The sequence below is a fragment of the Saccoglossus kowalevskii genome, chromosome 8, assembly GCF_978046115.1.
Source record: "Saccoglossus kowalevskii chromosome 8, keSacKowa6.1, whole genome shotgun sequence".
NCBI lineage: Eukaryota > Metazoa > Hemichordata > Enteropneusta > Harrimaniidae > Saccoglossus > Saccoglossus kowalevskii.
Window position 1 is genome coordinate 35,380,009 of NC_140648.1, and position 27,222 is coordinate 35,407,230.

General features: G+C 29.6%; 1 protein-coding gene across 1 annotated transcript; it reads right to left on the bottom strand.

The window, feature by feature from the left end:
* Nucleotides 1-3,210: 3,210 nt before the first annotated feature.
* LOC102802762 (uncharacterized) lies at nucleotides 3,211-27,204 on the bottom strand. Its single transcript, XM_085502851.1, has 17 exons — nucleotides 27,014-27,204; nucleotides 26,651-26,831; nucleotides 26,381-26,556; nucleotides 24,552-24,817; nucleotides 23,907-24,080; nucleotides 23,719-23,816; nucleotides 9,506-9,725; nucleotides 7,849-8,109; nucleotides 7,564-7,742; nucleotides 6,503-7,308; nucleotides 6,022-6,185; nucleotides 5,649-5,915; nucleotides 4,956-5,049; nucleotides 4,407-4,595; nucleotides 4,154-4,305; nucleotides 3,490-3,719; nucleotides 3,211-3,324 (listed from the first exon to the last, which is right to left on the bottom strand). Exons 1-17 carry the CDS (start codon nucleotides 27,202-27,204, stop codon nucleotides 3,211-3,213), a joined length of 3,762 nt encoding a protein of 1,253 aa, XP_085358977.1.
* Between the last annotated feature and the right edge of the window lie 18 nt (nucleotides 27,205-27,222).

Genomic DNA, 27,222 nt, shown 5'->3' on the forward strand with positions numbered 1-27,222 from the left:
AGTTTGCTGAGGTAACCCTTCGCTGCACTGTCTCTCGTTACTAAGGTTACAAACTCTATATCAAAAGGTCAAAAAAACTAAGGCGTGGCGGCGTAACCAAGCGATCAGCCAATCGCTGCAGTCGACAGCATGATCACGTGATTACCAGGGATGCGTCTCTCGGTTAAAGCATTGCAAAGCAGTAACTAATAAACAATGAATAAAAAGCTATTAATCAAACTCCTGTCATATACACTTATAAACTTCAACTGAACTCACAAGTCGTTAATCTAAACAAAAGTCATACGGCGTGGAACGGAATGCAAAGACAAAGCTATCATAACACATTACTCCTCTGGCAAAAAAGACGGGGAAGGCAAAACGATAGAAACTACTGAGTTACATAAACCTGTCAATCATGAACAAAAGCTTGCGTTATCAAACAATACGTATATAGGCGCACCAAACTCTCATCCGAAAAAGACATTAAAAAACGTTACAAAGGTGCTATCCACTCAAAAGTGTCAGAAGTATTCCGGAAACAACACATAAACAAAAACAACTCTTAAAACGTTGATATCTCTGTACATCGACAAATCTCAAAACTCTTAAAAACACGTGGGGCATTACTTTCCCCATCATAATCCTTACTCATAAACTCATTAAAACACCATAAAACTTCACAAAACTCAAAACACTGTGTTGCAAATTCTTGTCCACTGAGGCGCGCTTAAATCGTTATAAAAGACGGACCTCGAACGTCACTAAATATCATTTTAAATCAAAGATCTGGGCGCTTACACACATACAATTTAACGCCACCAAAAAAAACGGTAAGAAAAAAGATAGAAAAAGCAAGCAATACATTACATTACTAAGCAATAGTGTTGGGATTGTGAAAAAGAGTTCAACATCTTGAGTTACACAGTGTCAGTTACAGTGTCCAGCGAACAGTTCTCTAAGCAAGTTCTCTAAGTTCTAATCAAAGTCTATATAGCGTCATCTCTCTTGTCGTCGCGTTAGTCCGGGTCGTTCTTTTTCTTCATCTTGTCTTTAATGTCGCTCAATTCTTAATTATACAGTCCTATTCGATACTGGTCCTTCATAAGGGGTTCAGAAGTCTTCATCTCTTCAGCGTCGTTCATCGGTGCCATACTGGTAAAGCCGTTAGTCGTCAAGCACGATTTCTGAGTCGTCTCTGCCATGGAGCTGTTAGTTCGGTTCGCAAGAAAGACACATCTTCGCCATTTCACTTTTCTTCACAGGATGTCAATGTGTATTAAACACCTGCCCGGGTTCTCCACCACGTGTGATAGGTATTTTTGATGTTAAAAAAACCTTTCACTTAGGTAACCGGGATTCGGTCGTTTTCCACGCTAGACTCACAAGAAACACACACAAGCTCCATTCATGTTCCAAACGATTCTCTGCCAACTCCCTGGTTTTCACCCGAGACAGCATTAAATCACTCTTTATTTCTTGTCACTCCTTAACCAATTACAATCAGTATAAGAGACTCCAAGGCCTTGCCTTCAAACAAACAACCAATCACATGAAAGTTTTACACATCATAATCAATTGATTAATCGTCAAGCTATTAAGAAAACCACTATTATATTGTCAACACCAACTAATATTTATGGGGTAATAGTCTTGCAATAACATTCCACAAAGATACCACATGAGTTTAAAATTGCAAACAACATTGGTGTAGGATTACAGCTACCGTACTGTAATCTTTTAAAAACTGCAGACTCATAAGATGTCTTTGGCTGATTTCGACTAGCTCGCCATCTGGCCTTGTCATTAACCTTTATCAGTAGATGTCATGGCAACCACTGTCAAGCTGACTGACCTCGTCATTTAACCCCTATCAGTAGATGCCATGGCAACCACCGTTAGGCTGAAATATAAATCATGACAGTAGTCTATCATTTGTGCACGGAATTGTTTTGCATACAGGTTATGGGGTGAGATCAGCGCCAAAATTATTTTTATTTTTATAATGCATTGATATATTCCTAGAGGCCTGCAATGAGAAGCACGGAGTGGTAAATCTGAAGTCTGAAGAGAGAACTCTCAAGTTCGAATTCAGAAGTGAGAAGTGGAAATGTGAAGTCGAAAATTGGAAGTAAGAATTTGGAAGTAAGAATTTGGAAGTCAGAAGTCGGAAATTTAAAATGTGTAAATATAGGAGTCTTGATATATATATATATATACATAAATATATAAGTTAAAGCATATAATCTGATATTTCGGGGAAAACATGAAACATAAAATTATATTTGTACCCTTAAAATAAAGTGAAAGTCAATTTCATGATTAATAATATACCTATCGAATCTGAAAAAATAATAATTAATGTCATTTAGTGGAACCAACGTTTCTTGCACTCTTTCCATACCTCATGTCCGAAAAAAAAAAAGTGAATGTCAGTGTCCGCCAAGTATAGGTGAGACTGATGATTAATCTGTTTGGGTAGCAGTTTTCACTTTTCACATATTTGACTCACAAGAATAAAGGAATTACCAGGGAACGTGTCACAAAGTAGAATATAATCAGGGCATATAATCAGGCGACTTGTCCCCAGATAGATGATAATCAGTGGACTTGTCTTAACTAAGGTAGATCACAATGAAGGGACTATGGGTAGAATATTATCAGGTCATTTTTTCCAAGGTAGAATATATTCAAATGCAAAGACAATATAAATATGGTTAGACATTGCCAATCATAATGCAAAGATAATATAAAAATAATTATTGCGCTGATCTCACCCCATAACCTGTATGCAAAACAATTCTGTGCACAAATGATAGAAACTACTATGAAGTTTCATCACTACAGATGACGGTACTTTTTGCTCCTGTGGTTTGCAACAATAATAACTCGGAAGTTAGAAGTCGGAACTCGGAAATTAGTAGACGGAACTCGGAAGTTATAAGTCGGAACTCGGAAGTTGGAACTTGGAAGTAGGAAGGTCCTTCTCAGCTTTTGTAAGAATCAGCAAACTTCCTTGTGCGGAGTCGGTCAAACCCTGGTGGCAGCCATGTTTGTTTTTATTATTAGAATTATTCTATATTTGGAATTCGCATTTCCTAATATAGTAGGATGAAAATACCCCGTAAAATACCACGATATTACGACACGCTGTAAGTTATGGCGTTACGGTGACAGATTTATAATAATATACGTTATTTTATTTGCATGATTAATTGATATGATCTTATGCTATTTCTTCTTCTGTTCCGCTTTAAACGCGTGAAAAGATTCCACCGTTGTTTTCCTTAGATTGTCAGAGTCAATCCCCCAAAGTTTTGCCAGACCTGGTAGCAAGTTGAACGGCTATTAAAAGATAGAAACACATTAAATTCTTAGAAATCGCTGACTCTTACAAAATTGCCGTTAAGTATATAAAAAAATCAGGGAAAACTAAAAACTTACAAATTGGGAAATGAAACAAATTTCATTTGATAAATAAAAGTTATAAATATACAAAACTCTCTTCACCTCAAGAAATATCGAATTGTGAACGTGTGCGGCATAGTTCGTGCCCTCTTTTACATCCTCCTCTACCTCCTCCTCCATCTTATCCTCCTCCTCCTCATCATCATCATCATCATCATCGTCTCCTTCGTTTCGATTTTCATCGTCAAGTGAAGAGTTTTCACTTTCGTTGAGATCTTGATAAACAGACCACCAGCACCGGCACCATCGCTTTCGATCAAACCGTCCTCTTCCTGTTAATTGAGCATTTTAACAAAATCCAATTGAAACAAATTATTTGCATTAATTTAATTCTTGTGTAATAATAGACGACTAATAACGAAGAATTGTTGTTCACAATGACAAAGGGGTGTTGCTATAATAACAAAGGAAATATTTGCATATTAAAATGAAAAAAAAATTACATAAGAAAGACAGTTTTTGCACTATAACTGATTCCTATAATAAAAAAAATCGTACTTATTTTCATTCGACTTGAGCATTAAAAAAGTCGATGTGGGTTGTCTTCACTATACGTCATTTCAAACTGCGTTTTAAGTTTGACGTGGCTATCTGCTTGCGATAGCGAGGCGATTGCCTAGATCCCGAGTTCGAATCTCGTGTTTTTATATAAGTACATTTGTTTGCATATACAATTTCCTATAATAACTGTAAAATGTAATAATACCTGTTTCTTTGACAGATTGTATAACATTCACTAAATACTGTATCCATAATCCTATATCACTACTAGGAATTTCACGTAATCTGTTGGATTTCATCAAAAGTATGTCAGATACCATCAGGCGGATTGTGTTTACGATGTAAAACATCTCAAACCTGTAATACAATAATAACATACATAAGATATCGTGTATAATTTATTATATGTGTCAGTTTTATTTACGAAAAATTAATATTTTGAGATAATATATACTTACGTGACTGGCCGGTTTTTCTCTAGTTTTCTGTTTACATTTAGAAATTTAATGGCAGTTATCTGGCATTTATCAAATCTGATTTTAATATCAAAACGACTTGGTAAAAATACCATCAGCAGAATCACAGCTAGTACACCATCACAGTCTGGTGGTAACACTGTAGCCCCATCAATGTGACTGAAACCGCCGCTTCCTAGGTGTAAATGCATAGTCACCATCAGTGTTTTGTAATTTGTAACTACTAGACTTGATCACCAAACTAGATTACGTTTTTAGAGTGTACTAACAATTAATCGTGTTTTGGAATTATACGAAGGGTTGCTCGGGGATAAGGACCATTTGGTTGGATTTGGAAGGGTTTGATGGTTTAATAAACTATACAAAATTCAAATTGGCCCTTATTCCAACAAAGAAACTGAAAGCGTACTTCAATTTGATGAGGGTTTGTAAGCAGACAGATTACAATATATTAAATTAATATATTAAAAGAGGTAGATTAGTAAAGATAAATACTTTGTTGCTGTAGGGGGGTCGAACTATTTCAAATACGTATTACCTTTAATATTTGCTGCCACTGCTAAGTGACGTATGTCTCGTAATTCACATGCGAAGCCAATAGGGTTGCGGATATCGCCCAGTTTACCTTAATACACATAAAGTATATATTTAGCTAGGCACAGAGTTATATTTACCAACAATGTAATTCAGTAACAATATACAATATAACAATGCAATCCAGTAACAATATACAATATAACAATATAATCTAGTAACAATATACAATATAACAGTATAATCTAGTAACAATATACAATATAACAATATAATCTAGTAACAATATACAATATAACAATATAATCTAGTAAGAATATACAATACAAAATGCAATCTAGATAAAGTTTAATGTTGTATTGTTTCTCTATAGGTTTGCCTATAGAGCCCATATAATGCTTGATGCCAAGACAAGAAACTGTATGAAGTATCTATCTTCAATAAAGAGTTGGTTCTGAAAACATCATCATTATAGCAGTTTTGTTTACAGATTTGAAATGTATCGTTTTAGGAACGTTGTTCATGTATCAAAACAAATCAACTTGAAGGGCGGTAGTCGTCGTCGACTCATAGCGACGTATACAACGCATGTAAAATACATTGTTTATTTATATGAAATTCGAGCACGCGCTGCGCGACGACCACTGGCCTTTAAATGAAATCAATAGTACATATAACGTTCATTCTCACATTGTATTTGTCTCACTTGACTCAACGTTTTCCAAACAAGCTGAAAGGGTTGACTTGGTGGGGTTCGTAAATTAGTAACAATATCCTTTATGTTTTCTTCCTTTATAGTGCTTGCACGAGATTTCTTCTCTTTCTTGTTATGACTATCTAGTCTCATTTTCTCAGCTGCATACTGGTTTATCAAATGTCCCTGTGGTGGGATATTGTGTAGTGTTGCATCCCGTGAATTCCCATTTTCATATTCCAGGAACATGAGTTTATTTGAAGCTGTGTAAAAATTAGTAAATTAATTAAAATAAAAAAAAAACAAGTATAACCCAATGGAGCCAACACACGCATATGTGATACCCCTTGTAAAAACCACGTGACTTACCCCCTGAACCGCATAGATATCTTTTCGGTTTGTACATCTTATGAATATACATATCACAAATACTCTTGCTGCCAGTCTTCATGAGGTCATTTATTTCACCACAATCATGGAGAACAATTGTCTTCGTTAAATCAAACCCGACTTTGTCTATGTTGTTTTTAGTTCTGAAATGTACATACTCTTAGTTTTAGCATACAATCTACCAAAAACATTTCAACTGCTTGTATTTGATTGAATAAACAATATACCATGATATGGATAGGGTGCCCTGTTGTAATTAGTTTATGGAAGTACGTTTTTGAAACCACCAGATCCTAAGAAAAGGTTCCATCGTAGATTAAATAATAAACCGACAAATAATCTAATGACATATTACCATTTTTACCTCAACATTTTTGAGAAATATGTATGCAATTCAAGCTGAATTTGTCTACATACACACACATATACACACGTATAACACAACCAGGAAATGACTTACCTTTGGTTTGTTTTATTAGAACGTGTTCCAATAAGGTAGTTTGGACTGAATGCAGCCACCTGCAGTACCTTGAGTAAGATATTGTCAGAACAGAAAAGGGCATCAACATGGCGTGGTGTTGATGCTATAGGAGCTCTGGCCACATTGGCTCGTCTTTGAACTCTGCTATTAGGCCATCTGAATCTATTTTGATCAGGAAATACATCGCCTTGGGGTCCTTTGCTGATCTTCTTGTGTATGGTTTCGGTGTCGGATATTTTCAAAACGGAGCCAAATGTGTACCTTTTTCCGTGGACAGTCGTCGAAGATCCACCACCACCACTTCCACCTAGATCATCGGTTCCTCCACCACATGCACCAGTATCATTGTCACAATGATCACCATCATCAACACTATTTACGTCATCATCGTCATCGACGCCGCTTGCAACACCGTAAGCACAGTCTTCATCGTCCAAAACATTATCCTCATCATCAGCTTCAGCATTCAGTATTTGCAGCAGCTTTGCAACATCATCACGTGCCTTGCTGTCGCTTGGTAAAAATGGATGGATTCTGGATGCTATTAGAGATACTGCACTCTCCATTTCAATTAGTCTCTTAGGTATCAGCGAGTTTTCTTTACAGAAACTACTCATCTTTAACTGAATAGATTGTCTGTCTGTAGCTTTCACTCTTTTTCTAAGCCAGGCGTGGAACATGTTTGTATACATGATGGGTTCACTGTACTCACCTTCATCGAACATAGCACGTGACTCCGAACTACGTTGAAGAGATTCCATCAGCATTATTGGATCTTTTATTACCTAAAAATATACCGAGTCGTCTGCTAGTTAAAATTCAAGGTTAACAGTTGACATCAACTCAAATGAGAGATCCATCTCCTCAAATGATGGGCTTCTTTTGATCACGAATCCCACAAGCAAATGACACACGTATTGAACAGAAACTAAAACAGTACAATTTAAAATATACGGACTCAAAGTGTATGAATCAAGAAGAAGCAGTAATGCCTTCACAACAACACAATGCAATAGATGAAAAGTGTGACTATGACATACCAAGATAGTTGGAAGTGTAAATGGACACACTTGTAATGATAAAGATGCTGCCATGACAACTGCATCGCAAGGGCAGTTGAAAATTACCCCGTAATACACAAGACGACACAGAGGCATGTCCAGTGGTAACTTGACAGCAATATGTCCGAATACTGTCATATCACTGTACTGTGAATTACCTGTACATATAATATAGATAAAATATGAGAATTTATTTTCTAGAAGAGCGTGTGCACTATTATCATTCTACTATATATAAGCTCGTTTTATACTTCATCAACTCACCCCGGAGTGCGCCAATATTGGCAAGGTTTTTAACGGCATATTTGAATCTCTCGATAGTTGGTGGTTGTATAGCTTGTCCTAATAGATCACTGGGAGCAGACTCACGAAACAATATATTGGTGACTTGCTTGGCGTGTAAAACAATTTTATCAAGAGGGCGCGTTTTCATCTCTGGTTGATCAAATTCATCTAAGCACGTGTCAAAAAAACCACGTGTCATCAGTCTGATAACTTTTCCTTCGAACACCCTGCCAGTACGCCCTGCCAATATAAATATACGTGAACACATGACTAATGGCGAAACCCCTAACATACACGTCGCATACTTCAGATATACTATCAGGGGTAAATTCTCCTCTATGGGGATCTCCACACTTGTCAGGGGGAAATCTCGTCTCGTCTCTCTATCGCGTCCCCTTGAGGTACTTATACTTATACTTATACTTTACAGTCAAATAAGACGCACACACAGCGAAATACGTTTCAACTCTCGTCTTAGTCGGTCTTTCGAGCACTCTATAAGACACGGCGCCCTGGGGAAAAATCCCCAAGACTATCGCAAGGCTGACTCAAGACTCTGTCCAAGACTGTCCAGGACTGCGTCTCACTCGCCCCAAGGCTCTCCAGGACTGCACTTGTCCTGGTGTACTCGCCAAGACCAACTCAAACTCTCTTTATTCATTTTCAAAACTCTAACCAATTACAAAACAGTAAAAAGACTCTAGGGCGTAACCTTCAATCATAAGGCCAATCACACTAAACACTGAATACGTCATATATTTTGATTAATCGTTCACTACATTAATAACTACGAATACCAACTGTCAGAAATCGTAGTCAGAATAGCGATGGTTACCTCGTAATTAGTTCCAAATCACTGAGCCAAGTTCCGTCCAAAACTTCAAATAGGCCTAAACGATGACAGACATAACACAGCAATTCGCTCGTAATCAGCTAATTAAGTCGGTTAACAGATACGGGAAAAACAAATTCATGATAATACAACCGTATAACCGTTGGCGGTTCTGTCTTAAATAACATGGTTGTGCTTGGCGATAGTTTTTGTTGTTTGTGTCATGTCGATATTATAACTATTGAAATATAATATAATAATATAATTGTGTTTGTTTATTTAGTTATTTTATGTAGTTTCCATGGTTACCATCGAATTGTCCTTAAAATACTTTAGATTTCTAATATTGGTTTAGTGTATTTTGTTTGATGTATTAAGCGTTTTTTTTTTGGAGGGGAGGGGATTAGGATGGGTGAGAAATACGCATGTGCTTTCTGAATTGCGAGGAGAGAAGGGTACATGATTCCAAGTTCACATGTTTGTGAAAAACCAAATTATTCTGACAGTGGAAAATCTTGTTTTGGGAGTTATACTATCTGAATCCAACATGCACGGAGGTGTCAAACAAAACAAGAAGACCACGTATCTTTAAATTCCTGGACTAAAATAAGGTAGTTCAAAAATAACGTTTTCTTTGAGATATGGATGGGTATTTTATTATTAAATGAGTGGAAAGGGGGATATTTTGTTATCGCACTACATATGCCGTACCTTCAGTATACAAATGCCCCATGGCACGGGCTGACAACCACACTGTCATCGCGAGTGTACAGTAATATCAAGTCTATATATAGTCTACCATACCTGCTCTATGTGCAGCACTAGCCTTGGCATACCATTTGGTAACTAATTGCGTCGTACATGACCTATCATCGTATCTCACATCGCGGAATAATCCAAAGTCGATCACAACACGTAATTTGGGTAAGGTCAGTGAACTTTCAGCTATGTTCGTTGCCAAGATGACATGAGTATGTGATGACGTAGGTTCAATGAAACACTCTTCCTGCTCATCTCGTGGAATCTTAGAATATACATCAACATTAACTACGTGTAAATTGTTATTATAATATATCATATTGGTTTACATTATATCTCAATAATAAGTACTAGTATTTAAGCCTCTTCACAGGAATAACGTTTTATTTCCTAATTTTAGTAATACATTTCATAAAAACGTGATCTGTGTTTATATTGATCGAACATTATGATGTATTTGTATAACTATGAGATGTATTTGTATAACTATGAGATGTATTTGTATAACTATGAGATGTATTTGTATAACTATGAGATGTCGTTGTATAACTATGAGATGTATTTGTATAACTATGAAATGTATTTGTATAACTATGGGATGTATTTGTATGACTATGAGATGTATTTGTATAACTATGAGATGTATTTGTATAACTATGGGATGTATTTGTATAACTATGAGATGTATTTGTATGACTATGATATGTATTTGTATAACTATGACATGTATTTGTATAACTATGACATGCATTTGTATAACTATGAGATGTATTTGTATAACTATGAGATGTATTTGTATAACTATGAGATGTATTTGTATAACTATGGGATGTATTTGTATAACTACGAGATGTATTTGTATAACTATGAGATGTATTTGTATAACTATGAGATGTATTTGTATAACTATGAGATGTATTTGTATAAATATGAGATGTATCTGTATAACTATGAGATGTCGTTGTATAACTATGAGATGTATTTGTATAACTATGGAATGTATTTGTATGACTATGAGATGTATTTGTATAACTATGACATGTATTTGTATAACTATGAGATGTATTTGTATAACTATGACATGTATTTGTATAACTATGAGATGTATTTGTATAACTATGAGATGTATTTGTGTAACTATGAGATGTATTTGTATAACTATGAGATGTATTTGTATGACTATGAGATGTATTTGTATAACTATGAGATGTCGTTGTATAACTATGAGATGTATTTGTATAACTATGAAATGTATTTGTATAACTATGGGATGTATTTGTATGACTATGAGATGTATTTGTATAACTATGAGATGTATTTGTATAACTATGGGATGTATTTGTATAACTATGAGATGTATTTGTATGACTATGATATGTATTTGTATAACTATGACATGTATTTGTATAACTATGACATGCATTTGTATAACTATGAGATGTATTTGTATAACTATGAGATGTATTTGTATAACTATGAGATGTATTTGTATAACTATGGGATGTATTTGTATAACTACGAGATGTATTTGTATAACTATGAGATGTATTTGTATAACTATGAGATGTATTTGTATAACTATGAGATGTATTTGTATAAATATGAGATGTATCTGTATAACTATGAGATGTCGTTGTATAACTATGAGATGTATTTGTATAACTATGGGATGTATTTGTATGACTATGAGATGTATTTGTATAACTATGACATGTATTTGTATAACTATGAGATGTATTTGTATAACTATGACATGTATTTGTATAACTATGAGATGTATTTGTATAACTATGAGATGTATTTGTGTAACTATGAGATGTATTTGTATAACTATGAGATGTATTTGTATGACTATGAGATGTATTTGTATAACTATGAGATGTATTTGTATAACTATGAGATGTATTTGTATAACTATGAGATGTATTTGTATAACTATGAGATATATTTGTATAACTATGAGATGTATTTGTATAACTATGAGATGTATTTGTATAACTATGAGATCTATTTGTATAACTATGAGATATATTTGTATAACTATGAGATATATTTGTATAACTATGAGATGTATTTCTATAACTATGAGATGTATTTGTATAACTATGAGATGTATTTGTATAACTATGAGATGTATTTGTGTAACTATGACATGTATTTGTATAACTATGAGATGTATTTGTATAACTATGAGATGTATTTGTGTAACTATGAGATATATTTGTATAACTATGAGATATATTTGTATAACTATGAGATATATTTGTATAACTATGAGATGTATTTGTATAACTATGAGATATATTTGTACAACTATGAGATATATTTGTATAACTATGACATGTATTTGTATAACTATGACATGTATTTGTATAACTATGAGATATATTTGTACAACTATGAGATGTATTTGTATAACTATGAGATGTATTTGTGTAACTATGAGATATATTTGTATAACTATGAGATATATTTGTATAACTATGAGATATATTTGTATAACTATGAGATGTATTTGTATAACTATGAGATGTATTTGTATAACTATGACATGTATTTGTATAACTATGACATGTATTTGTGTAACTATGAGATGTATTTGTATAACTATGAGATGTATTTATATAACTATGAGATGTAATTGTGTAACTATGAGATGTATTTGTATAACTATGACATGTATTTGTGTAACTATGAGATATATTTGTATAACTATGAGATGTATTTGTATAAGTATGAGATATATTTGTATAACTGAGTTGTATTTGTATAACTGATATATATTTGTATAACTATGATATGTATTTGTATAACTATGAGATGTATTTGTATAACTATGAGATGTATTTGTATAACTATGATATGTATTTGTATAACTATGAGATGTATTTGTATAACTATGAGATATATTTCTATAACTATGAGATGTATTTGTATAACTATGAGATGTATTTGTGTAACTATGAGATGTATTTGTATAACTATGAGATGTATTTGTATAACTATGAGATGTATTTGTATAACTATGACATCTATTTGTATAACTATGACATCTATTTGTATAACTATGACATGTATTTGTGTAACTATGAGATATATTTGTATAACTATGAGATGTATTTGTATAACTATGAGATATATTTGTATAAGTATGAGATATATTTGTATAACTATCAGTTGTATTTGTATAACTATGATATATATTTGTATAACTATGATATGTATTTGTATAACTATGACATGTATTTGTATAACTATGACATGTATTTGTATAACTATGAGATATATTTGTATAACTATGAGATGTATTTGTGTAACTATGAGATGTATTTGTATAACTATGAGATATATTTGTATAACTATGATATATATTTGTATAACTATGACATGTATTTGTATAACTATGAGATATATTTGTATAACTATGACATGTATTTGTATAACTATGAGATATATTTGTATAACTATGAGATGTATTTGTGTAACTATGAGATATATTTCTATAACTATGAGATGTATTTGTATAACTATGAGATATATTTGTATAACTATGAGATATATTTGTATAACTATGAGATATATTTGTATAACTATGACATGTATTTGTATAACTATGAGATGTATTTGTGTAACTATGAGATGTATTTGTATAACTATGACATGTATTTGTATAACTATGAGATGTATTTGTATAACTATGACATCTATTTGTATAACTATGACATCTATTTGTATAACTATGACATGTATTTGTGTAACTATGAGATATATTTGTATAACTATGAGATGTATTTGTATAACTAAGAGATATATTTGTATAAGTATGAGATATATTTGTATAACTATCAGTTGTATTTGTATAACTATGATATATATTTGTATAACTATGATATGTATTTGTATAACTATGACATGTATTTGTATAACTATGACATGTATTTGTATAACAATGAGATATATTTGTATAACTATGAGATGTATTTGTGTAACTATGAGATGTATTTGTATAACTATGAGATATATTTGTATAACTATGATATGTATTTGTATAACTATGACATGTATTTGTATAACTATGAGATATATTTGTATAACTATGAGATGTATTTGTGTAACTATGAGATGTATTTGTATTACTATGAGATATATTTGTATAACTATGAGATGTATTTGTATAACTATGACATGTATTTGTATAACTATGAGATATATTTCTATAACTATGAAATGTATTTGTGTAACTATGACATGTATTTGTATAACTATGAGATATATTTGTATAACTCTGAGATGTATTTGTATAACTATGACATGTATTTGTATAACTATGAGATATATTTGTTTAACTATGACATGTATTTGTATAACTATGAGATATATTTGTATAACTGAAATGTATTTGTATAACTATGACATGTATTTGTATAACTATGACATGTATTTGTATAACTATGACATGTATTTGTATAACTATGAGATATATTTGTATAACTATGAGATGTATTTGTGTAACTATGAGATGTATTTGTATAACTATGAGATATATTTGTATAACTATGAGATGTATTTGTATAACTATGACATGTATTTGTATAACTATGAAATGTATTTGTGTAACTATGACATGTATTTGTATAACTATGAGATATATTTGTATAACTCTGAGATGTATTTGTATAACTATGACATGTATTTGTATAACTATGAGATGTATTTGTATAACTATGAGATGTATTTGTGTAACTATGAGATGTATTTGTATAACTATGAGATGTATTTGTATAACTATGAGATGTATTTGTATAACTATGAGATGTATTTGTATAACTATGAGATGTATTTGTATAACTATGAGATGTATTTGTATAACTATGAGATGTATTTGTATAACTATGAGATGTATTTGTATAACTATGAGATGTATTTGTGTAACTATGAGATGTATTTGTATAACTATGAGATGTATTTGTATAACTATGAGATGTATTTGTATAACTATGAGATGTATTTGTATAACTATGAGATATATTTGTATAACTATGAGATGTATTTGTGTAACTATGAGATGTGTTTGTATAACTATGAGATGTATTTGTATAACTATGAGATGTATTTGTATAACTATGACATGTATTTGTATAACTATGACATGTATTTGTATAACTATGAGATGTATTTGTGTAACTATGAGATGTATTTGTATAACTATGAGATGTATTTGTGTAACTATGAGATGTATTTGTATAACTATGAGATGTATTTGTATAACTATGACATGTATTTGTATAACTATGAGATGTATTTGTATAACTATGAGATGTATTTGTGTAACTAGGAGATGTATTTTTATAACTATGAGATGTATTTCTATAACTATGAGATGTATTTCTATAACTATGAGATGTATTTCTATAACTATGAGATGTATTTGTATAACTATGAGATATATTTGTACAACTATGACATGTATTTGTATAACTATGAGATGTATTTGTATAACTATGAGATGTATTTGTATAACTATGAGATATATTTGTATAACTATGAGATGTATTTGTATAACTATGAGATGTATTTGTATAACTATGAAATGTATTTGTATAACTATGAGATGTATATGTATAACTATGAGATGTATTTGTATAACTATGAGATATATTTGTATAACTATGAGATGTATTTGTGTAATTATGAGATGTGTTTGTATAACTATGAGATGTATTTGTATAACTATGACATGTATTTGTATAACTATGACATGTATTTGTATAACTATGACATGTATTTGTATAACTATGAGATGTATTTGTGTAACTATGAGATGTATTTGTATAACTATGAGATGTATTTGTGTAACTATGAGATGTATTTGTATAACTATGAGATGTATTTGTATAACTATGACATGTATTTGTATAACTATGAGATGTATTTGTATAACTATGAGATGTATTTGTGTAACTAGGAGATGCATTTTTATAACTATGAGATGTATTTCTATAACTATGAGATGTATTTCTATAACTATGAGATGTATTTCTATAACTATGAGATATATTTGTATAACTATGAGATGTATTTGTGTAACTATGAGATATATTTCTATAACTATGAGATGTATTTGTATAACTATGAGATATATTTGTATAACTATGAAATATATTTGTATAACTATGAGATATATTTGTATAACTATGAGATATATTTGTATAACTATGACATGTATTTGTATAACTATGAGATGTATTTGTGTAACTATGAGATGTATTTGTATAACTATGACATGTATTTGTATAACTATGAGATGTATTTGTATAACTATGACATCTATTTGTATAACTATGACATCTATTTGTATAACTATGACATGTATTTGTGTAACTATGAGATATATTTGTATAACTATGAGATGTATTTGTATAACTATGAGATATATTTGTATAAGTATGAGATATATTTGTATAACTATCAGTTGTATTTGTATAACTATGATATATATTTGTATAACTATGATATGTATTTGTATAACTATGACATGTATTTGTATAACTATGACATGTATTTGTATAACTATGAGATATATTTGTATAACTATGAGATGTATTTGTGTAACTATGAGATGTATTTGTATAACTATGAGATATATTTGTATAACTATGATATGTATTTGTATAACTATGACATGTATTTGTATAACTATGAGATATATTTGTATAACTATGAGATGTATTTGTGTAACTATGAGATGTATTTGTATTACTATGAGATATATTTGTATAACTATGAGATGTATTTGTATAACTATGACATGTATTTGTATAACTATGAGATATATTTCTATAACTATGAAATGTATTTGTGTAACTATGACATGTATTTGTATAACTATGAGATATATTTGTATAACTCTGAGATGTATTTGTATAACTATGACATGTATTTGTATAACTATGAGATATATTTGTATAACTATGACATGTATTTGTATAACTATGAGATATATTTGTATAACTGAAATGTATTTGTATAACTATGACATGTATTTGTATAACTATGAAATGTATTTGTGTAACTATGACATGTGTTTGTATAACTATGAGATATATTTGTATAACTCTGAGATGTATTTGTATAACTCTGAGATGTATTTGTATAACTATGAGATGTATTTGTATAACTATGAGATGTATTTGTGTAACTATGAGATGTATTTGTATAACTATGAGATGTATTTGTATAACTATGAGATGTATTTGTATAACTATGAGATGTATTTGTGTAACTATGAGATGTATTTGTATAACTATGAGATGTATTTGTATAACTATGAGATGTATTTGTATAACTATGAGATGTATTTGTATAACTATGAGATGTATTTGTATAACTATGAGATATATTTGTATAACTATGAGATGTATTTGTGTAACTATGAGATGTGTTTGTATAACTATGAGATGTATTTGTATAACTATGACATGTATTTGTATAACTATGACATGTATTTGTATAACTATGACATGTATTTGTATAACTATGAGATGTATTTGTGTAACTATGAGATGTATTTGTATAACTATGAGATGTATTTGTGTAACTATGAGATGTATTTGTATAACTATGAGATGTATTTGTATAACTATGAGATGTATTTGTATAACTATGAGATGTATTTGTGTAACTATGACATGTATTTGTATAACTATGAGATGTATTTGTATAACTATGAGATGTATTTGTGTAACTATGAGATATATTTGTATAACTATGAGATATATTTGTATAACTATGAGATATATTTGTATAACTATGAGATGTATTTGTATAACTATGAGATATATTTGTACAACTATGAGATATATTTGTATAACTATGACATGTATTTGTATAACTATGACATGTATTTGTATAACTATGAGATATATTTGTACAACTATGAGATGTATTTGTATAACTATGAGATGTATTTGTGTAACTATGAGATATATTTGTATAACTATGAGATATATTTGTATAACTATGAGATATATTTGTATAACTATGAGATGTATTTGTATAACTATGAGATGTATTTGTATAACTATGACATGTATTTGTATAACTATGACATGTATTTGTGTAACTATGAGATGTATTTGTATAACTATGAGATGTATTTATATAACTATGAGATGTAATTGTGTAACTATGAGATGTATTTGTATAACTATGACATGTATTTGTGTAACTATGAGATATATTTGTATAACTATGAGATGTATTTGTATAAGTATGAGATATATTTGTATAACTGAGTTGTATTTGTATAACTGATATATATTTGTATAACTATGATATGTATTTGTATAACTATGAGATGTATTTGTATAACTATGAGATGTATTTGTATAACTATGATATGTATTTGTATAACTATGAGATGTATTTGTATAACTATGAGATATATTTCTATAACTATGAGATGTATTTGTATAACTATGAGATGTATTTGTGTAACTATGAGATGTATTTGTATAACTATGAGATGTATTTGTATAACTATGAGATGTATTTGTATAACTATGACATCTATTTGTATAACTATGACATCTATTTGTATAACTATGACATGTATTTGTGTAACTATGAGATATATTTGTATAACTATGAGATGTATTTGTATAACTATGAGATATATTTGTATAAGTATGAGATATATTTGTATAACTATCAGTTGTATTTGTATAACTATGATATATATTTGTATAACTATGATATGTATTTGTATAACTATGACATGTATTTGTATAACTATGACATGTATTTGTATAACTATGAGATATATTTGTATAACTATGAGATGTATTTGTGTAACTATGAGATGTATTTGTATAACTATGAGATATATTTGTATAACTATGATATATATTTGTATAACTATGACATGTATTTGTATAACTATGAGATATATTTGTATAACTATGACATGTATTTGTATAACTATGAGATATATTTGTATAACTATGAGATGTATTTGTGTAACTATGAGATATATTTCTATAACTATGAGATGTATTTGTATAACTATGAGATATATTTGTATAACTATGAGATATATTTGTATAACTATGAGATATATTTGTATAACTATGACATGTATTTGTATAACTATGAGATGTATTTGTGTAACTATGAGATGTATTTGTATAACTATGACATGTATTTGTATAACTATGAGATGTATTTGTATAACTATGACATCTATTTGTATAACTATGACATCTATTTGTATAACTATGACATGTATTTGTGTAACTATGAGATATATTTGTATAACTATGAGATGTATTTGTATAACTAAGAGATATATTTGTATAAGTATGAGATATATTTGTATAACTATCAGTTGTATTTGTATAACTATGATATATATTTGTATAACTATGATATGTATTTGTATAACTATGACATGTATTTGTATAACTATGACATGTATTTGTATAACAATGAGATATATTTGTATAACTATGAGATGTATTTGTGTAACTATGAGATGTATTTGTATAACTATGAGATATATTTGTATAACTATGATATGTATTTGTATAACTATGACATGTATTTGTATAACTATGAGATATATTTGTATAACTATGAGATGTATTTGTGTAACTATGAGATGTATTTGTATTACTATGAGATATATTTGTATAACTATGAGATGTATTTGTATAACTATGACATGTATTTGTATAACTATGAGATATATTTCTATAACTATGAAATGTATTTGTGTAACTATGACATGTATTTGTATAACTATGAGATATATTTGTATAACTCTGAGATGTATTTGTATAACTATGACATGTATTTGTATAACTATGAGATATATTTGTTTAACTATGACATGTATTTGTATAACTATGAGATATATTTGTATAACTGAAATGTATTTGTATAACTATGACATGTATTTGTATAACTATGACATGTATTTGTATAACTATGACATGTATTTGTATAACTATGAGATATATTTGTATAACTATGAGATGTATTTGTGTAACTATGAGATGTATTTGTATAACTATGAGATATATTTGTATAACTATGAGATGTATTTGTATAACTATGACATGTATTTGTATAACTATGAAATGTATTTGTGTAACTATGACATGTATTTGTATAACTATGAGATATATTTGTATAACTCTGAGATGTATTTGTATAACTATGACATGTATTTGTATAACTATGAGATGTATTTGTATAACTATGAGATGTATTTGTGTAACTATGAGATGTATTTGTATAACTATGAGATGTATTTGTATAACTATGAGATGTATTTGTATAACTATGAGATGTATTTGTATAACTATGAGATGTATTTGTATAACTATGAGATGTATTTGTATAACTATGAGATGTATTTGTATAACTATGAGATGTATTTGTATAACTATGAGATGTATTTGTGTAACTATGAGATGTATTTGTATAACTATGAGATGTATTTGTATAACTATGAGATGTATTTGTATAACTATGAGATGTATTTGTATAACTATGAGATATATTTGTATAACTATGAGATGTATTTGTGTAACTATGAGATGTGTTTGTATAACTATGAGATGTATTTGTATAACTATGAGATGTATTTGTATAACTATGACATGTATTTGTATAACTATGACATGTATTTGTATAACTATGAGATGTATTTGTGTAACTATGAGATGTATTTGTATAACTATGAGATGTATTTGTGTAACTATGAGATGTATTTGTATAACTATGAGATGTATTTGTATAACTATGACATGTATTTGTATAACTATGAGATGTATTTGTATAACTATGAGATGTATTTGTGTAACTAGGAGATGTATTTTTATAACTATGAGATGTATTTCTATAACTATGAGATGTATTTCTATAACTATGAGATGTATTTCTATAACTATGAGATGTATTTGTATAACTATGAGATATATTTGTACAACTATGACATGTATTTGTATAACTATGAGATGTATTTGTATAACTATGAGATGTATTTGTATAACTATGAGATATATTTGTATAACTATGAGATGTATTTGTATAACTATGAGATGTATTTGTATAACTATGAAATGTATTTGTATAACTATGAGATGTATATGTATAACTATGAGATGTATTTGTATAACTATGAGATATATTTGTATAACTATGAGATGTATTTGTGTAATTATGAGATGTGTTTGTATAACTATGAGATGTATTTGTATAACTATGACATGTATTTGTATAACTATGACATGTATTTGTATAACTATGACATGTATTTGTATAACTATGAGATGTATTTGTGTAACTATGAGATGTATTTGTATAACTATGAGATGTATTTGTGTAACTATGAGATGTATTTGTATAACTATGAGATGTATTTGTATAACTATGACATGTATTTGTATAACTATGAGATGTATTTGTATAACTATGAGATGTATTTGTGTAACTAGGAGATGCATTTTTATAACTATGAGATGTATTTCTATAACTATGAGATGTATTTCTATAACTATGAGATGTATTTCTATAACTATGAGATATATTTGTATAACTATGAGATGTATTTGTGTAACTATGAGATATATTTCTATAACTATGAGATGTATTTGTATAACTATGAGATATATTTGTATAACTATGAAATATATTTGTATAACTATGAGATATATTTGTATAACTATGAGATATATTTGTATAACTATGACATGTATTTGTATAACTATGAGATGTATTTGTGTAACTATGAGATGTATTTGTATAACTATGACATGTATTTGTATAACTATGAGATGTATTTGTATAACTATGACATCTATTTGTATAACTATGACATCTATTTGTATAACTATGACATGTATTTGTGTAACTATGAGATATATTTGTATAACTATGAGATGTATTTGTATAACTATGAGATATATTTGTATAAGTATGAGATATATTTGTATAACTATCAGTTGTATTTGTATAACTATGATATATATTTGTATAACTATGATATGTATTTGTATAACTATGACATGTATTTGTATAACTATGACATGTATTTGTATAACTATGAGATATATTTGTATAACTATGAGATGTATTTGTGTAACTATGAGATGTATTTGTATAACTATGAGATATATTTGTATAACTATGATATGTATTTGTATAACTATGACATGTATTTGTATAACTATGAGATATATTTGTATAACTATGAGATGTATTTGTGTAACTATGAGATGTATTTGTATTACTATGAGATATATTTGTATAACTATGAGATGTATTTGTATAACTATGACATGTATTTGTATAACTATGAGATATATTTCTATAACTATGAAATGTATTTGTGTAACTATGACATGTATTTGTATAACTATGAGATATATTTGTATAACTCTGAGATGTATTTGTATAACTATGACATGTATTTGTATAACTATGAGATATATTTGTATAACTATGACATGTATTTGTATAACTATGAGATATATTTGTATAACTGAAATGTATTTGTATAACTATGACATGTATTTGTATAACTATGAAATGTATTTGTGTAACTATGACATGTGTTTGTATAACTATGAGATATATTTGTATAACTCTGAGATGTATTTGTATAACTCTGAGATGTATTTGTATAACTATGAGATGTATTTGTATAACTATGAGATGTATTTGTGTAACTATGAGATGTATTTGTATAACTATGAGATGTATTTGTATAACTATGAGATGTATTTGTATAACTATGAGATGTATTTGTGTAACTATGAGATGTATTTGTATAACTATGAGATGTATTTGTATAACTATGAGATGTATTTGTATAACTATGAGATGTATTTGTATAACTATGAGATGTATTTGTATAACTATGAGATATATTTGTATAACTATGAGATGTATTTGTGTAACTATGAGATGTGTTTGTATAACTATGAGATGTATTTGTATAACTATGACATGTATTTGTATAACTATGACATGTATTTGTATAACTATGACATGTATTTGTATAACTATGAGATGTATTTGTGTAACTATGAGATGTATTTGTATAACTATGAGATGTATTTGTGTAACTATGAGATGTATTTGTATAACTATGAGATGTATTTGTATAACTATGAGATGTATTTGTATAACTATGAGATGTATTTGTGTAACTAGGAGATGTATTTTTATAACTATGAGATGTATTTCTATAACTATGAGATGTATTTCTATAACTATGAGATGTATTTCTATAACTATGAGATGTATTTGTATAACTATGAGATATATTTGTATAACTATGAGATGTATTTGTATAACTATGAGATGTATTTGTATAACTATGAGATATATTTGTATAACTATGAGATGTATTTGTATAACTATGAGATGTATTTGTATAACTATGAAATGTATTTGTATAACTATGAGATGTATATGTATAACTATGACATGTATTTGTATAACTATGACATGTATTTGTATAACTATGAGATGTATTTGTATAACTATGACATGTATTTGTATAACTATGACATGTATTTGTATAACTATGAGATGTATTTGTATAACTATGAGATGTATTTGTATAACTATGAGATGTATTTGTATAACTATGAGATGTATTTGTATAACTATGAGATGTATTTGTATAACTATGAGATATATTTGTATAACTATGAGATGTATTTATATAACTATGAGATGTATTTGTATAACTATGAGATGTATTTGTATAACTATGAGATGTATTTGTATAACTATGAGATGTATTTGTATAACTATGAGATGTATTTGTATAACTATGAGATGTATTTGTATAACTATGAGATGTATTTGTATAACTATGAGATGTATTTGTATAACTATGACATGTATTTGTATAACTATGACATGTATTTGTATAACTATGAGATGTATTTGTATAACTATGACATGTATTTGTATAACTATGAGATGTATTTGTATAACTATGAGATGTATTTGTATAAATATGAGATGTATTTGTAACACTATGAGATGTATTTGTAAAACTATAAGATGTATATGTACATGTATAACCAGTTATCCAGATTGGTCTAATATGTTTCCGGAATTGAATGTTTTGTACATAATTTATTATGCAAAATTACACATCAACCAGTAATGGCAGTTTGTTCTAAACAATATGAAATTGATTAAATGAGGTTTGTTCGATGTCATAGTTTACTTACTTGCGAATGTAAAACAAACAATCTGATTAAATGCTTAGATGCGCTGCTGCGCTCTAAATACGACAGGGCATCCCACATGAGGTAAATTTCAGTGATACCTGAATAAGTAAATAACATATATTAAAAAACAATCTAAGGTACAAACAGTAGTTTTTATAGAGAACTTGTGAAAGTAAAATAATATTTACCTGGTAAAAAGATTAGAATAGTTTCCCCTCTGTTTGCAAACATTTTAACTAAAGTGGCACAAAGCTCATAAAACCCATCTTGTAGCTGTGCTCTGACCGATGTTCTTGACACACCACGGCTTATATCAGTCATGTAACTTGACAATACTTCTCTTCCACCTTTGCCAGTGAAATCTGGTATAAATGAAGAAATCATGAAGTACAACTGATGATCATTGTAGTGATGTTACTGTGACACAGTTGATATTGTTGAGTGCCTTTCATTGTTGGGCTATATTAGGACTAGCCATGTTAAAACGAATGAGCATACCTCGGCGCGCTCTCACTCTAATATGTTTCTTGAAGAGAATATTTTGTCTAAAATTTATTCCAATCTTTTGTAACTTTTTGACAAACCCAAGAGATTAAAATGAATAAGTTGCTATATTTGCAGACAATTTAAATTTAAAAGAAATACTAAGAAATTATTATACTGTATTTGTGGTGGAGGTTACAAAGAAAGGTTTCTCATTCGAGGGAGATAAATCGGTGTTCCTATTGAGGCTATTCAACTTGAAGCAGTTTTCACTGAAAAAGATCACATCCCAACAAAAGTAAAAAAGTACAGTGAAATCAAAGAAATCGTTGTGTTTAAACGACACTTACATTTCGTAAAAAGACGTCGAAACGTTTTAGCCAAGTCACCTGTAGAGATTGAATTCGTTGAATGAAGGTCAGACTCTTTTTTCTTACGTTCTTCTTCGGCCCACACAAGATTAAATTGTATCCAAGCACTCGCCAATGCTCTGATATCACGAGGTTCAAGGCCGTCACCATATTTAGATACTAAGTCATCAATGTAAATAAAATCAATCTGATGTTGTCTTCCTGAAACCAGTATAGGTGCAGTCCCTGCTCCTCCAATGAAATAGCTGTAATACAATAAATATGTTGATATCTGATATTGTCTTCGTGTCAACAATATATACTCAACCGTTTAACTGATTCTCCAACAAAATAGGCTATAAAGTGTATGACAATCCAATTATTTTAAGCTGTGTCAAACGACTTCCAACTGCAATAATTATTACGTTTCAGCGCAATGGAACGTGACTAACAGTACTAGAAATAAAAACAAATTGCGAGAGTCCTTGCCATCCAACCATGCAACATTCAGAGTACTCAGCAGCTTTAGTAACCGTGCGGACATATTATATATGATCATCACATACAATCACTCTTATTCTGGAATCCATGAAATAATAGGAATTTGCTTCTACTATTGTTTTGATTTACACTGGACACCACATTTGAAATTTAAACTTCTCGCCCTGTATTTGTTACTAATTTAACATCGTGACTGCCGGTGATTACATCTAAGTATAATTTGATTCAGATGTGAGCCCAATCTGATTAAAATAAGATCCTAGTTTGGGCTTTTATTTATTTATTTATTTATTTTTTTTGGTTAATATAATATCATTCATATTTTTTTCATATATTTTACTATTTTTAAAAAAAAAATATTTGCTGGTAGTTTTTTTTAAGTTTTTTTAAGTTAACAAAAAAAATAAAAAAAATAAATAAATAAATAAAAGCCCAAACTAGGATCTTATTTTAATCAGATTGATGTGAACCTTGATTAACCAGTAAGCGATAATGCCCACAAATACACATTATGTCGGCTTTTTGTTCAAATATATGACCAATACATGTTTAAGAATTCGTGTAACACACATGTTACTCTGTACAACCTCATCTGTATTAAAATAAAAGGTCAAATTACTTCAAAATCTCCATATTTGGTATTACTAGAAACTGCTCAAATTTGCACTGTCTGCCGGAATGTCGATCCCAGACATGACGATTCATCCTGACACAGTCTTGGAAATCACATCGAACAGATCAAATAAAACCAACCACCCAAAATTTATAATAACAAATCATACGACTAAAGATTTTACATGTAGATTCACTTGTCACGTGGTTGTAATACTGTAATCTTTTAATCCTGTAATATGTATGTAAGCTGTAATACAAAATTAATGTATTGAGTGTCGTATGTATGTATCGTAAGAGGTTTACAGCAATTATTTGAGCAATGGGCATTTTATATAGCACCAAGTTAACGACAAATTAATTGGTCAGCAATGACTAGACAAGCACTCATAATATAGCAAAGGGTTCTATGAGGCACTTGTTTTCTCTCACACAAATGTCGGGTTACTCAAATTTCTTTTTATATTTACACGTTTACACAATGTACGTGATAAAAATAGAAAGACAAAAACAGGTTAGAATTTTAAACAAAAACAGACAACGAAAAAATGCATCAAACGTTTTTAATTTTACGTTGGTTTCTTAGTTTAGCATCTCGCTAATTTCTTATTTTAACGTACATGCCATCTAAACACAATACGTCAACAACACTATGCTGTGAGTCGTGATATTAACATGTTTTCTCTTTATATTCAATAAAAATGACTTTAACTCACCTCGCGAAGAGATTACTTTGAAGTGTAGCTGACATTATAACAATCTTTATACGATGATTACCCATTAGTAGTTTAAGAATTAAACTCAATATATCGCCCTCAATCTTCCTTTCATGTGTTTCATCTAAGATTATATGAGTATACTTTTCAAGTACTGATGGAATATGCATTAGTTTCTGAGGAAAAGTGGTATAAGAAGATACACATTAATAATCAGACTGAAAGTGTTATTGCCACTCTTGGGGAAAAACTGGTAATACAGATACGTACCTGTAATACAAATCCAGTCGTGGCATATATAATTTGTGTACACGGTGAAACGCGGGACTCTCCACCAATCTGATAACCCACTGTATCACCCACGTTCTCGTTCATCTCATAAGCTACTCTCTCAGCCAATGATATTGCAGCCATTCGTCGTGGTTGGGTCACTATGACCTTCACATTGTTTCTGTGTTGATTATGTTTTAAAATTATATAAAAAAAATGTGACAGACTGTGAAATAACAGATTAATTAATTACCATTCACTCCTTTTTTATATGAATATTGAAGCTGGGCATCATCAGTCCTCAAGCAATCTTTCTGATAAAAAAAGTAAATAACATGTGATTTAAAATAGTGATTATTTTACCTGGTTCCCACTATTTGATTAGCTTCTTCAATGATGAACTGTGGTACTTTTGTAGATTTACCGCATCCAGTCTCACCCTGGATACATGTTACTTGGTGGTTCCGTATATGTTGCAATATCTCGCTTTTACGTTGCTGTATTGGTAAAGTTCTCCCCGCATTAGATCCCCGATATTCTTGAACCGAGATCATCGTCTCATAAAACTACTA